The sequence below is a fragment of the Arachis hypogaea genome, chromosome 5 (genome assembly GCF_003086295.3).
Source record: "Arachis hypogaea cultivar Tifrunner chromosome 5, arahy.Tifrunner.gnm2.J5K5, whole genome shotgun sequence".
Lineage (NCBI taxonomy): Eukaryota > Viridiplantae > Streptophyta > Magnoliopsida > Fabales > Fabaceae > Arachis > Arachis hypogaea.
Window position 1 is genome coordinate 2,151,930 of NC_092040.1, and position 15,769 is coordinate 2,167,698.

At 31.1% G+C, this 15,769-nt stretch overlaps 2 protein-coding genes across 2 annotated transcripts in view; one reads left to right on the plus strand and one right to left on the minus strand.

The window, feature by feature from the left end:
• The window catches only part of LOC112800107 (disease resistance protein RGA2-like), an 84,777-nt gene that overhangs the window by 50,865 nt on the left and 18,143 nt on the right, over positions 1-15,769 (plus strand). The window lies entirely within an intron of this gene.
• On the minus strand, positions 7,469-11,944 carry LOC112800109 (disease resistance protein RGA2-like). Its single transcript, XM_025842194.3, has 3 exons — positions 8,212-11,944; positions 7,948-8,128; positions 7,469-7,855 (listed from the first exon to the last, which is right to left on the minus strand). The coding sequence occupies exons 1-2, from the start codon at positions 11,492-11,494 to the stop codon at positions 8,022-8,024; spliced, it is 3,390 nt and encodes a 1,129-aa protein (XP_025697979.1). The 5' UTR covers positions 11,495-11,944; the 3' UTR covers positions 7,469-7,855; positions 7,948-8,021.

Genomic DNA, 15,769 nt, shown 5'->3' on the forward strand with positions numbered 1-15,769 from the left:
AGTTAATAATTTTAGGAATTTATCATCTTCTTAGTCTGTTATGCTTCAATTCCTATGCTATTTCTTAAATTCATAATGAAAGGAGACCAATTAAAAGAGAAACTTACAAACCACTACCAACTTTACTGTTGAAATAATAATGTTTAGACAGACTGACTCAAAAAAAGTTATTTATTTATCGAAAATGTTTAATAACAAAAAAAAATTAGTCAAAAATAGCCGTAACTTATCTTATTTAACATTAATTAATTGTTGCGACCTAGTATTACTATTTATTTATTTTGTTATAAATAAATTAAGAGAAACACGTTTTTGTTGTGTTCCAAGTGTAAGCAGTGAATTTAGATTAAATAAAGTATATATTTTAACAGTTAATGAGCCCAACGCTTTAGGGTGAATTTGGTAAACACGTTAAAAAAGTACGTTAGAGCTTCTTGAAAGTTTCAATTTTTTATTTGGCCAATTTTCTTTTCTACAAACGCATAAGTCCGTTGCACTAACGTTATTTTAGCCACTACATTCAATATTTATTTTTCTTTCACCAACTTTATCCTTTATACATGTTATTGTATTATTTATAAAATTTTTATTATTTCTCTCTATATGAACTCTTTTTTATTATTTATTATTTATATTTTTTATTAATTTTTTATTTGACATTATATATTTTTATAGTTATAATTTTTGTGTATTATATTTATTATTATCTTTTTTATAATAGAATTTATTAATTCCATTAGATAAAATAAATTAAACAAAAATTAACCATAAATAAATAATAGTTAAAAATTATAACGTACTAACAAAAAGTACTAAGAGTATTAAAAATATAATATATAAAAAACATATAAGAAAAAAGTATAAAAAAAATTAAACATGTATAAAAAAAATAACATTATAATTTAATATCATGTCTTTTTAAGTAATTATCTATCTAAAAGTGATTTTAACTAATATTATCCAAACAATATTTATTTTATGAAAAAGTCTAGGGAGTCACAACTTTAATAAATTCTGGCCAGCATGTAACCAGCAAAATAAAGTGAGCAATTGGATGAAATCTCACATCAATCTCATACCATTAAAATTATCATTAATGGCTATTTGATGGCTACAAATCACAAAAGTTGCTGGTCCCCTAGCACTCCTCTTATTTTATCAAAATCAATTTTGGTATAGAGTTGCCAAACATAAATTATGTTGACTCAAACTTACTTCTACCCAAAATCAATTCTATAAAATCACTTTTATTCAAACTCCAGTTTGATAAACCACAATCCAAACACACACTTAAACTTATTATTATCTTTATTGGTTAACTGCTGACCAAATTTTAATAAAAATGTTGGTTCCTAAATTTTCTCAAATTTTGGGTTCTCTCTAATTACTTTAAGCTCAACTTATTTTATACTAGAATGAGATCCACGCAATGCGCGGATGGTAAATTAATGTTAGTATATAATAAATATTAAAAATTATTATGTTTTGTAGAATTAAATTAAATATGTCTAAACTAAAATTAAATTTGAAAGGTATTTTGTTTAAAATAATTTGTAGTACAAAAAATTTAGATGTTAGAATTGTATAAAGTGACATTTTTATTTGGTGGTTTGATTTTTGCATTTTTTTTAGTTGATTGACTTAGTCTTCTTATATGTGCTTGTCCTCCTTTTTTTATTAGTTATTGTTAGAGTTGTTGCTTTTTTCTTTCTGTCGTAGGTTCCTATGAAGTTATGTTTTTTATGAATTGTTGAGTTATATACACTTTCTATTATGTTGTTTGTTCCATCTTTGCATGTATGTTCTTTTTTTGAAGATGTGTATTGAATTTGTATGGTTTTTTTCTCCTTAATTTCTTGATATAGTTTTCCAATGACATCTACAATAAAAAAAACAAAAATGTGTAGAATTTTTTTAATAAGTTATTTTTAATAAGAATAATTGAAATAGTATAAAGTGAAATTACCTGTTAGTATTTTTTTTTACCCACTCTCAGACAATATCTCAAGTGATGCAAATTCAAAATAGTGTTAAAAAATGTTTAAAATTGGATCTTTAATTTCTTTCACAACAGTTTTGAGTAAAAGGTTTGCTTTCATTGTACCTTTAATTAGTCTATACAAATTATTTGCATCTTCTATTTTTAAATTTTTTATAGTATAGACTTTTCCTTCTTGTAACAAATGTTTGAAATTGTTCATCATATTTCTCTTCAAAATTACATGAAGATGTGTTTCCTGCAGTGTTAGTAAATCATAATTAATAATTGGTTAAAAAGGAACAATAAATAGCATTTTGAAAGAAGTATAATTTTAACGATATTAAAATACAATTATATATAAAGTATTATAAAATAATATAAAAAGTTTAAAAAGCCAAAATAATTAAAGTATTTTTTCGTAAATTTAATTTAAAAATATAATAAATATGTTTGTTTTGTACATTTTCATCCAATATAATCATTTCTAAGTAAAGAGACTCTTCTTCATTTGTGGGTGTTAATGTTTCCTATAGAGGAACCACGCAAACTTTGATAAACTAATTGTCTGTTTGTTTGGTAATATTGTCCAAAGAATGATGCTCTATTGAGTAAGTTTGAGATGTTGTGTAGTGTGAAAATAAATTTTTTGTGCTAAGTTTGATGTTATTTGAAGAATAGTGATAAGAGATTTATATAAGTAGTTTAAATAGTATGAAATTTGAATATTTGTAACCTAAAATTTATTATGATTAATAGATTATTATGACATTTGTAATATGGATGTTTATTAAGAATAAATTGTTTATAACAGTAAGATATAATAAATATAGGGATATCAATTCTTATAGGTTACAAATTTGGTTAGACACTATTAATTTCTAATTATTATCATTGGTAATTTTGCAGCCTAATTTGCATATATTTCTATTACTTGTATAATTTTTTGTATATATATATATATATATATATATATATATATATATATATATATATATATATAATTTTTTTTACTGATTTGGAAATAGTTGGTTTGGCAAAAATTGAGTGATTAATTCTAAAGTTTTGCCAAGTAAACGATGATGCTGACATGACATTAGTAGGAAGAGAAAGATATCCTAAAAGTAATGTGGATAGTGATAAGAGATTTATATAAATAGTTCAAATAGTATTAAATTTGAATATTTGTAACGTAAAATTTATTATGATTAATAGATTATTATGACATTTGTAATATGGATATTTATTAAGAATAGATTGTTTATAATTATAACAGTAAGATATAATAAATATGAGGATATCAATTTTTGTAGGCTACAAATTTGGTTAGACACTATTAGTTTCTAATTATTGTCATTCGTAATTTTGCAGCCTAATTTGCATAGATTCTAAAGTTTTGCTAAGTAAGCGATTTTACTGATGACATTAGTAGGAAGAGAAAAATGTCATAAGAATAATGTGGGTAAACTTATCCATCTACTTTTATATTTTAAGAATAGATTGTATGCTTTTCACTTGAAATGAGGAAGCTATATAACCTTTTATTTAGTTTCTTCAACCTTTTTTCTGTCAAGTTCTTTAAGATATTAAAACACAATGCTTGGGATGAGAAATTTTTTGCTGTGAAACAAAACTTCATACTTGTAAAGAACTTATTGTGGTGTGCCTTATTATTTTGGGTAAACTTCATACTTAAGATTATTTATTTATTTAGTTTTTTCAACCTCTCCCTGTCAAAGTTCTTTAAGATATTAAAACACAATACTTGGGATGAGAAATTTTTAGCTGTAAAACAAAACATCATACTTGTAAATAATAAGGCACACCACAATAAAGAGAAAATATTATCTAGAAAAAAAAAACATGAATCAAAACTATGATTGACTTTGAATTTATGAATGGTTCATTTGCTGTTTAAATTAGCTTCAATTATATTTTCTGTTTTCCACCCCATCTAAAGAAGGACATGCAAGAAATATGCAAATTGCTAAGTCCAATATTTATGTTGATATATTCTCTTTTTATGTATTGTAGAAAAAGGATAAGGAAGGAGAAGCCATTTATAAAAGTTTGTGTAATATGGCGGATAGCACAAGATTTTTGAGAAAGGAGTATCACTATTCCTATGTGCTTTTCATTTTAACAGTGATATATAAAATCTAATGGGAATCTAGCTAGAACTTGCACTGATGTTGAAAATTTTACAAAATGATTGTTTTGAAGTTACAAATAGTATGGAATAAAATATGAAACTGAAAGTGTATTATTGAAAATGCCAGAGTTAAAAAATTCCAGTAATCATTTATGTTGGAGCATTATGGAAAAAATGCATCAAACAAATACTACATGACATTGAAGGAATTTCTTCAGCTTGGTGCAGAACAAATTATAACGAAAGTATTTTAAAACAAGTCATGTGAAATTGTCTAATGAACTTCTGAAGTCAATTTTTTTTAGCTAGAAAATTCTTAATTGTGCTAGATGATTCTGGAATAAAAATCCAGATAATTGGTGTGTTAAAAGAAGAAAGGAATGAGTGAGACTGTTGTGTTGGTAAAGAAAAGAAAAGTGTGTTTAAAAAAATGTGAGCAAAAAATATTTGTTTATAAGAGGCATCTTTTAAATAAGCTCGTGAAGTCAATTTCTGTATTACTTGTGTTAATGTTATTTACAAGTCTCAATTATGTTTCGTATTTTTGGTCCAACAATTACAAATCATTATTATCTTATAACTAATTTTTTGTCTTGTATTCAAGCACGACTTCACCAAGTCAAGGACCATGGCCACCAGGCCCACCACAAAAGCTGTCACTGATTGATTGCTGTATACATCAAAAGGTGGCATGTCAGGTTTACATGATAAGCCATGTGAATTGGTCTCCAAGACCATAAACTCATCAAGTCAATTTCTCTATTATTTGAGGGTGGATGCTACGCCAAGGAAGAGAAATTTTTTCTACATGTGAGGAATTTATGTGGAGACCTAACATTTATTTAAGTGTCTTCCTGTAAATTGCAGTTTTATCATTAAGCAAATCAGTACAAAACAAAAAGAGTTTTATTCTTTGTTTAACTTAATAAAATGCTAACGACCAATTCTTCAATGTATATATTCTTACAAAATAATTAAGGCCACAAAGACCAAATAATAATAATAATAATAATAATAATAATAATAATAATAATAATAATAATAATAATAATAATAATAATAATAATAATAATAATAATAATAATAATAGTTAAATCATTTTAAAAAAGAAAAAACAAATCTGGGAGACATCAGTAACATGCTTGAGTTTGTGTATTGCAGATTTCCCTGAATTACATGTTCATTATTCCATTAATCTGAGAGCACATTCTAATCTTACTTTAGTTTCCCTCCTTCACTGTTAATTCTTAATTTGCAATGATGATAGCCTAAGCAATAGTCAAAAGTTCAAAGGATATAGAGAACTTGGGTTATAGCAGGGCTTAGAGTTATATGTTAGTTAGTTTGTTGTTGTTATGATCAAAATAGTAGCAATGACTTCAAATTTGTAATAAGATGATGTTGTTCTTCTTTTGCCTTTTTAAGATGCATTGTTATTTCTTTGAACGAACAATTTTAATACACCCTTTCTGCTAAGAGGAACATGAGTTTAGCAACCAGATATTTATAGTGGCATAAGAGATAAGACCATAAATTAAAAGTCTAGAAGCCAATCATTTTATGAACCACGAAGGATGACAAAGCTTTGATATTGTGTTTGAAAATGAGTGATATTTTAAATTGGTGTTTAATAATTTTTATATTAGATAAATCAGTCATTAACAAATTAGTTTTTGATTTAGAATATTAGTCAAATTATTCTTTATTAAAATAAGTAGATAATTTAGTTCCACATATTTAAAATTTTCAAATAATTTATGTCTCCATAGATTCTGTAACTCCAATTTGAGATATATAATGTTCCATTTATTTCAAGAATTATTGTTGTTGTTGTGTTTCATACATTCTTCAAGCTTAAGAATATCTATTTAGAAAATCATTATCAGAAATATTACTTTGGTAATGGCCAAAGAGCTCTACAAGAAATATATTCTGCCAGTGCTATGAACAACACCCTTTCTGCTATTTGGTACTAATCAAATGGGTTTTGAGTAGTTAATCCTTGGGAATACTCGCTTCCAATTATTTCATTGATTTTAAACCAACATATCTAACTTTTAGAGACATAATTTAGCTTTTTTAGTCTATCTTTCTTCTGTCTATTGTTTAGAATTTCAGTATTTGTATTTGAAAATTTTTATAATTAATATTAAATTCAACATTCTACTACTTTGATTCATTGTCATAAATCAATAACCAAGAATATCAGTCTGGCTCAAATTTATCAAAAATGAATAGAAACGGAACACAGTCACATGCTTCAGTCATAACTCATAACCAATGTCCAATTGAAATGCACAATTAATCATCTGAGTGGTAATGTTGTTGCTTTCATTCTCAAATTACTTAACAGGATGTGAGGGATGTGAGCAATGTATGGCCAATCCTCTCAAATGCGTTAAACTCTTGAAAAGGTCTTGTACGCAATGCATGGAGAGAATATGATGTAAAATCAATGTTTGTATGTAATAGATCTCCTTTGTTGCCAGTTCTCAAGGTATTCTCATTTAACTCCTTAGGAAAGCCAAAGTAACTTATATGATGGACCCTTCTTCACAAATTGGTCAAGCTTGCAGACTCATGGATGATTCATTCATTCTGTGACAAAGTTGAAAACCAAGAATGAGTCAAGTTCAAATTTATATCAAAATGAAGATTTGGTAACAATAATCTGATTTTTTTAAGTTATATAGAAAATTTTCATATACATATATTCTTTATTTGGCATCAAATGTGTCGGAAACTCCTCTTTCTCCCTTTCTTCTTTTATCTTAATTTTGTTGTGTAATATCCAGGATAATTCACGTGAAGAAATCAAAGTTTTAAATATCACAGGAAGCATATGATATGAAATGTTATGTACTTGCAACAATATTTAGGCACATAATAATCACAAAGTATTGTCACTTTTCTTGGTCCTTAGAAACGTTGTTTGCATTCTTTCTCATAAACCCTTGTTTTCAGTCAATTCTGCATCATTGCAATTTTGGTTTTACATAAATTATACATATCTGATTGCAGTTTTGGTTTTCAGTGCTCAAATAAACTGCTCAAGCTTTAAAGTTCCTATATATTGAAGGCCAAATCTATTCACATGCAATATAATTTGCCAAATAAGACTTTGTTCAACTAAGCTCAGTTTGCTTAAAATCCTTGAAACTATTTTGATTATAGCAATAATGAAACTAAAACATAAAAGATCTAAGCCTTGTTAAATATTGTTGCAGCCACCATCACTGTCAGCATCCTAATACCCAAATTTGTAATTGAAAAATAGTTAGTTGGAGGTTTCCCTGCAATTCAGCTATGTGAAACTTTTCTTAACCACAAATCCACAATAAGCCATCTGAAAATAGTATATATAGAAATAGAATCCAATTTGAATCAATATACTATGATGGTACATATTACAGTGTTTTAGGAACCCTAGTCTTTTTTCCATCAAATAAAGTGTACAAAAATAACTGTCCAATACAGTTTCCATCACAAACTAATGTAGTACCACTCATGAATAATTAACAAATAGGTCAACATATTCAGAATATAAAATTCTAAAACGCAATGTTAAGTCAAAAGACATTGGCAAAAACACAGCAGAGCCAAGTTTTGTTGAGGGGGAGAATATGAGTTGGTTGGTGCTTCCGTGCAATTAACAGCAAAAGGTTTCTTCCAATATGTGTGATCGTATGTATGCATGCATGCATATACTGCCACCTTATCCTGATCTGAAAAAAGAAGAGAAAAAGCCTCACTGTGGCTGAACAGAAAATATTCATGTTACAGAATGAAGCAAAAGTAAGTTTATGCTTACACATACATTATGAAGGCCGCGAGTGAGCTTGGTACTGTGTTCCTCCCAAATTAATGACCTAAACATGTGATATCTGAGTGCTAATCTTGCTTCTGCTTATGGAGATCTTCAACCATTTCGTCAAATGCAAAATTTGGAGGTTTTGATATGTTTAACCTCCTCAAACTCCATTTGAATTTGGCAATTTCTGTCAAGTATTTCAAACATGAGTACAAGAAGGCAGGGTCATGGAATAAAAGAAAAGAAAACAAGAGAAGGAGTTGAATTTACCCCAACATGTATGTTTCAGTTGCTGCGTGGGAATCAACTGAACGTGTGGAACGTGAGCAATGTTTGGCCAATCTTGCCCTGTCTCTCTCTGGCATCGCTGCTCCAGCCCAGCACATTTCTCAATTGTGAGGGAACGCAAGTTTGTCAGGTTTCGAAAGCTACTTGGAAGTGACTTTATCCTTGGAGAGAGACGAATGACTAAGCGTTGCAGAGAAGTCATATCTCCCAACCACTCTGGCAATGAATCCACTTCATCTAGAATCAGAATTTTGAGGGATGGGATACATTGAAGACCTTCTGGTACTCTACCATTGATAAAAGCATCATGGAGGGCAGTTAGCTTATTCATGTTAGTTGGCAGAGTCCTCAATTCTGGGCAAAACATGATACGAAGGGACTCAAGACAAGTTAGGTGTTCCACAGCACTAGACAAGGATTTTAGTCTTGGACAATGGTAAATGCCCAATCTTCGAAGAGAACTCAATCCTTGAAAAACATTCTCTGCCAAGGACTCAAGCTCATCACAACCAAAAATATCGAGTTTCTGGAGTGAGCTGAGGGTGCCCAGTTCTTGACGTAAAACCTTCAGCTTGGGAAAGCTACTAATCCTGAGCTGTTTAACATAACGCAAACTCAGAAAGATTTCTTCCGGAAAGGAAGCCACGCCTTCATTGTCAGATTTCAATCCTTCAATTGCAAGTACCTCCACGGATTGAAGGAGTGGCAACTTCATATTGGGGCTGCATGGAATGGTTACTTTGGAAACAAGTGGGAGCATCTCTACTCCTTCGTCCCTTACAATCCTCTCTAACTTTGGCAACTCTATCAAAGTTAGCTCCTTTAGGGACTTAAAGGCCACCTTCTCCTCCACTCCATCATACGAGTCTTCATCAATGCACTTCACATCTTTCATACCACATACATAAAGACCTTCTAAATGTGGTAATTTACCAAGTGGAGGAATCTGCTCACAGTTGTTGCAATCAAATAGTATAACGTTAACTAAGCTTGAAAAGATGTTAGTATTTCTCAACCAACCAGGGAATTGTGATCCCCTATAACCATTAATCCCTAAATTCTTGAGATTAGGGGGAGGCTCAAGGGCTTCAAGTACTCTCTCCGGACTAATGCATAACGAATTAGAATTAGAATCAGAATTCCAAGACAAATATAAATAACTCAGCTCCCTCTTACTCATCAAATTAGCCTCTCTAGCATCACGTTCGCTCTGGACATTCTCGAGACCTTTAAAGTGTAGTCTATCACCAAGCTGTAAATCATGTAACTCTGCTAAGCCATGTTTGGCTTTTGAATCCACAATAAAAATATTCAGTGTTTTCAGTTGTTTCAACTCCCCCATTTTCGGAGGCATTTCTACTAATGACCGACATCCTTCAATTAAGAGATGCCTGAGATCCTTCAGCTTCAATATGTGTTTGGACAGACAAGTAAGAAAATGGCATTGTTCTAGCTTTAGAATTTGCAATTTTTGCAGCCTAGAAACACATTTTGGCAACTTTGTAATGTAACTATTGTAAATATTCAAGTACCTCAAATGTGTTAAACTTTTCAGTGCTGAGAGTTCAGAAGATCGTGTACGCAATGCTCGGAGAGAATTACATAACTGCACTTTACGCAAAACCAATGCTGGAAATCCATCGAGGAGATTGCTAATTGCTGGATCAAGATCAATAAAAGTCCTCAAGGACTCAATATTCTTCAAGGTATGCTGATTTAACTCGGGCAAGCCAAAGTAACTTACATGGTGGACCCTTCTTGACAAATTGGTCAAGCTTGCAGAGTCATCATAAGCTTTATACTCTTCTCCCACTATGGAGTGGGCAAGATCAAGGAATAAGTCATGGATCTTGAAGGTGGTGTTTCCAAACTTGTCAGTCGATACTTCTTGAAAAAATGATCTCTGGAGCAGCTCCTCCCATTGCTGGTTACCAACATCTTCAACCTCCAAATGCCCTTTGGATTTAATTAGTCCATTGGCCATCCAAAGATGAATTAGCTGTTCCTTTGAGATTTGAAAATCTTCAGGATAGAGAGCACAAAAACAAAAGCATTGCCGTGATGATGGCTTCAAATGAAAATAACTTATTCTCAAAGCACCCATGACAGCATCAATGTCCCAAAACTTACTTTCCAACACATTGAGCCATTGTTTTTCCTCTCTTTTATTACGCAAAAGGCTTCCAACAACTTTGGATGCAAGGGGATTACCCACACATCTCCTGACGATTTCCTTGCCAATCTCCACCAGCTTTGCAGGCTGCTCCTTGTTTGGACCAAATGCATAGTGTGTGAACAATGACCAATTCTCATCCTTAGGTAATGGCTGTAAGTGATGAGTAGGGCATGTTTCCATGACAGATGCAACAATCTGATCACGTGTCGTGACCAAAATTGAAACACTTTTGGTTCCTCCATAATGCAACACGGACTTTAAGTCTTCCCATTTGATATTGTCCCACACATCATCTAGAACAAGCAAACACCGTTTGTCCAGCAACACTTGTTGAACTTTGTTTTGCATTGCTTCTAAAGTGGAGAGGTTTGGGTTCACTCCGGTGGAGGATTCTACAATGGACTGTAGAATTCTCATCATATTGAAGTTTGTGGTAACACAAACCCAAATTCTCAAATCAAAATGCTGGATCACCCTCTCGTCATTGAAGACCCATCGAGCAAGTGTTGTTTTCCCAAGTCCTGCCATGCCAACAATGGGATACACAGAGAGGCCATCAATGCTACTGGCATGCTCTGTGAAAAAATCTACAATCTTGTGTTTATCTTGGTCTCTTCCATACATCTGGTGCTCAGGGATGGCAGAACCAGTTAGCCTCTGATCATCATCTTCTTGTTGCCTCTGTCTGACTCCCAAAGGCAGCTGAAACCTTCTCCTATCATCATCAATACGCTGGAACCTCTTGACCATGTCTTTCATCCTCTTGCTGATAGCATGACGAAACAAAATAGTCTTGGGTTGGAAGCGGGCTAACCACCCTTCACTTTGAAGTCGATTGGATTCCATTGAACAATCTTCCAAGATATCTTCCAACACGTGCATGGCATCGGAAAGCTTTTTCAGCCAGTCCTTTATGGCATGGCTTTTGAATTGCTCCTCTGCAGCATCTTGGAACAATGCACGGATTGCCTGGAGATTATTAGACAGCTCTTGGATCTGTGAGTCAACACCGGAAAGTGCTGCAATCTCTTTCTTAACAAAAGTGTTCAAGTTTCCAATGAGAATTCCAAGCAAAGCATCAGTTGCCATTTTCAGAGATGAAAGCAAGGATATGTGTAAGTTTAGTGAGGGATAGTTTGGATTTGCACAATGTCAACACCACTCTCAATGTAATCCATCATTGCTTCTCAGACAATCAACCATTACAGAGGGATTCCTACTTGCTGTTTGAGGAAAGCATAGAAAGATTCTTACTCAAAGTATATCAGTTAGCTACTTTTGATATTAAAATCATTTTTAAAGGAAGGTTACCTAACAGCCTTTCATCATTCTCATACAACTTTACTTTGTTCCTTCTCTTTTCTCTGGTTCCAAGCTAAGAATACAAGAATTTAGGCATGGTCTTCCTTCCCTTTTCCATAGTTAGAAGCTAAGAATATTCGTATCTCTTGTTTACAATATCTCTCTCTATGGAATAAACAAATTCTGTTCGCAATGAGATATTTCTTGTAGAGCTTTTTGGCCATTACCAAAGTAATATTTCTGATAATGATTTTCTAAATAGATATTCATAAGCTTGAAGAATGTATGAAACACAACAACAACAATAATTCTTGAAATAAATGGAACATTATATATCCCAAATTGGAGTTACACAAGCTATGGAGACATAAATTATTTGAAAATTTTAAATATGTGGAACTAAATTATCTACTTATCTATTCTTCTATTCTTAATATATAAAAGTAGATACATAAGCATGCACCACATTACTTTTGAGACATTTCTTTTCTCCTACTAATGCCATGTCAGCAATATTACTTACTTGGCACAACTTTAGAATCAACCACTCAATTCTTGCCAAATCAACTATTATTTCCAAATCAGCAAAAAAATAAAATATACAAATAAAAAACTAAAATATAGAATCCAATAACTTTGTAACCTCCAAATACATTGAATTCATATTCCTATATTTATTATATTTTACCCTTATAAACAATACAATAAATTTATAACCGCAACAATTAATTTATAACTTAAAAGTTTAAAAATGAAAATTATATTTTATTATTATAATTATGTTTATTATAATCATTTTAATTTTTGCCAATGAGTTGTACCTCAAATGGCATAGTCTCCCATATTAGTCGCGAATTCGAGTCTCTATTTTTGGTAAAAAAAATAATCATTTTAATTTTTAGAAGTAACACTAGGTACAAAGAACTATTATTGTAGTTTTTACTTATTATTAAATACAAATTCTATTTTATTTTACCAATATATATTTTGAAAAGAATATTTGAAAACTAAAAAAAAAAACAAATTTATTAAAAGAGTATCAAAACGGAACCAAAAAATATGATATTAGACATACATTTTCATATTAGATACAAATAAAAAACTAAAAAATAGAATCCAATAAATTTGTAACCTCCAAATACATTGAATTCATGTTCCTATATTTATTATATCTTACCGTTATAAACAATACAATAAATTTATAACCGCAACAATTAATTTATTAATTTTTATAAATAACTCACTAAAGGTAATAAACATCCATATTACAAATGTCATAATAATATTATTAATCATAATAAATTTTACGTTATAAGTATTTAAATTTCATGCCATTTAAACCACATATATAAGAATTTAGCACAAAAAAATTTATTTTCGAACTGCAATGAGAATCTGATGATCAGCTATGAAAAAAAAAATTACAACATGCATCATACATTCATACTTACTCAAATATCATATACCTAATGATAACATAAATTGAATATTGGAATAGGATGAAGGTTGTGGTAGGCTTAGAGAAGGGGGGTTGAATCTATGCATTCCTTTTAAGTTGCTGTTATTACCCTTTTAAACAAATTTGCAATTCTGATTCTGTTTGAACTCAGCAGCGGAAATTTATGAGACAATTTATTTTTGTCTCATGAATATCAGAAAACAGAACACAGCAGAGAAGAGAAAAGCTAACACCAGCATGTATCCTGGTTCGGTTGCCTTGTGCTATGCAACCTACATCCAGTCTCCTCCACAACTATGGAAGAATTTCACTATAGTTAACAGTATTACATACACCAATAACACAGGATTGACCCAATTCTTTCACACTCAAGTTCTAACCTAACTTGACATTGGCTATGCTAATACCTAACTATTCACTCTTAGTGCTAACCCAACTAAGAAAGGGATACCTCACAGGTACAAGTTACAAGACATAAACACACCTAAAGAAATCAGAAAATAACTCTAGACTTTTCTCTCAAGTGTTTCACTCAACCTTTTTTTCACTCATGGCTTTTACTTGAGTTTCCTCACAATGCATTTTCTCACAAGAAATTACAGAACGATAAACATTGAAAAGTACATTACAATCTGTAAAACATGAAGGAGATTGACTTCATCAACAGCCTCTGTGCTATGCGAAAAACCAGATTAGCAAGCCTCTGATTCAGTTCTTCATACTGGCGGAATGCACCTTTGATTAGGTTACACTGTCCAGTTAGTTGAACTTCTTCAAAGAGCTCTCTCAGAACAAAACCTCTATTCACTGGTTTTCTCTCCTTGCTTTCTGAATGAACAGCAAGCTTCTTTTATCTCATTGCATGTGGCTGAGTTCTTCTTCCAAGGTCAACACCTTGAGCCTTGAGCTTCACCAACCCACTGTCTCACTTTTTTCCATTAAACCTCACAATGGAAACTTTGCTTTTGACTTCTCCAACTTGGCCGAAAGCCATATAAGAGTAACCGAATTTTCTTCCAATGGTCAACCAAATCTGAACCATAAAGATGCAACTTGGTCCCCAAGAATCTCTTGTGACCGTGGATTTGTAGCAGTGAAGAACAGAGATCAACTTTTCCTTGAATGCCATTTTCGGATAGAGCAGAGAGGTGGAAAGAAGGGATGAAGATCTGATGCATGCAAGATGAGATGGATTACCTTTAACCTAAGCTTGATTTGGATTAGATTTTCTGCTTTAGCTTCTGTGCTTCAAGCTTAGATTTTCTCTTTCTTGCTTCTTTGGTTACTGGCTTATGGAGGAAGCTTTTCTTCTCTTTCTCTTTCTTACTTTTCTGATGTCTTGATGTGACTTGATTAGAGAGGAGAGGAACGTTGCTTTGGTTGGAGCAAGATGGTGGGAAATTGAAAAACAATTTCGGGCTTGGATCGGGTTCTTCTCTACTTCAGCCCGTTGGTGCCTTGCTATGCTTCTTTGATGAATTTTGTTTGAGATGAATGACTTGGGCTTGTCTTTATTCACACTTACCATTCAGCCCATTAGCCTTGTTTTATTTTCCATTCAAATTGGGCTGTAATACAGATTTTGGCCTGCAATAATAAACAATTAGTTAATAAGTAAATATAATTAATCAACACTAATTATTTATTTTGTCCAAAAATAATGTTTGTCATCACTAATTAATTTTGTTAATTTCTTAACTCAACATAGGAAAAGATCTTCACAATTTTAGCAACTATAAACAAAATTGAGGACAAATTATGATGGAACTATATTAAATGTAAAAAGTGTCATAAGAAAGTATATAAAAAAAAAAGAAACAACTACATTTGTGACACATGTAATCAAACACCACAATATCCAACAATAAGATAACTCTATATACTTTTCATAATCTCATCTATCAAATTATTAGTTGCTAGCCCAATACTTATTTTAGGTTCAGAATTCAATTAAAGGTTTTAGATCAAAGTGTTACAACAACTTTTGTACTATTTGATGGCGACGCAAAAAATTTATTGGGCACAACTGCTTCAAATCTAATGATAGTTCAGAAAAATAATGACATTGAAGCACCACCCCATCAAGAGATTAAGGAGAAAGAAAACTATACAAGTTCAAGACTCATCTTCGAAAGAAGAACATACATACAAAGATGGAATCAAATAACATAATAGAAAGTGCATCAAACTCAACAATTCATAAAGAACATGTCTTCGTAAGAACCTACGACAAAAAGAAGAAAGCACCAACTCTAACAACCAACAAAAAAAGGAGGACGAGCGTCACATAAGATGACTAAGTCCATCAACTAAAACAAATGTAAAAATCAAACCACCAAATAAAAATGTCACTTTGTACAACTCCAACATCCAAATCTTTTGTACTACAAATTATTTAAAATAAAACACCTAAAATTTAGTTTCAATTTACACATATTTAATTTATTACTACAAAATATAACAATTTTTAATATTTATTATATACTATTATTAATTTACCGTCCCGCACATCGCGCGGGTCTCATTCTAGTTTTAATAAAGAATAATTTGTCTAATATTCTAAATCAAAAACTAATTTAAAGACCAATTTAAAATATCACTCA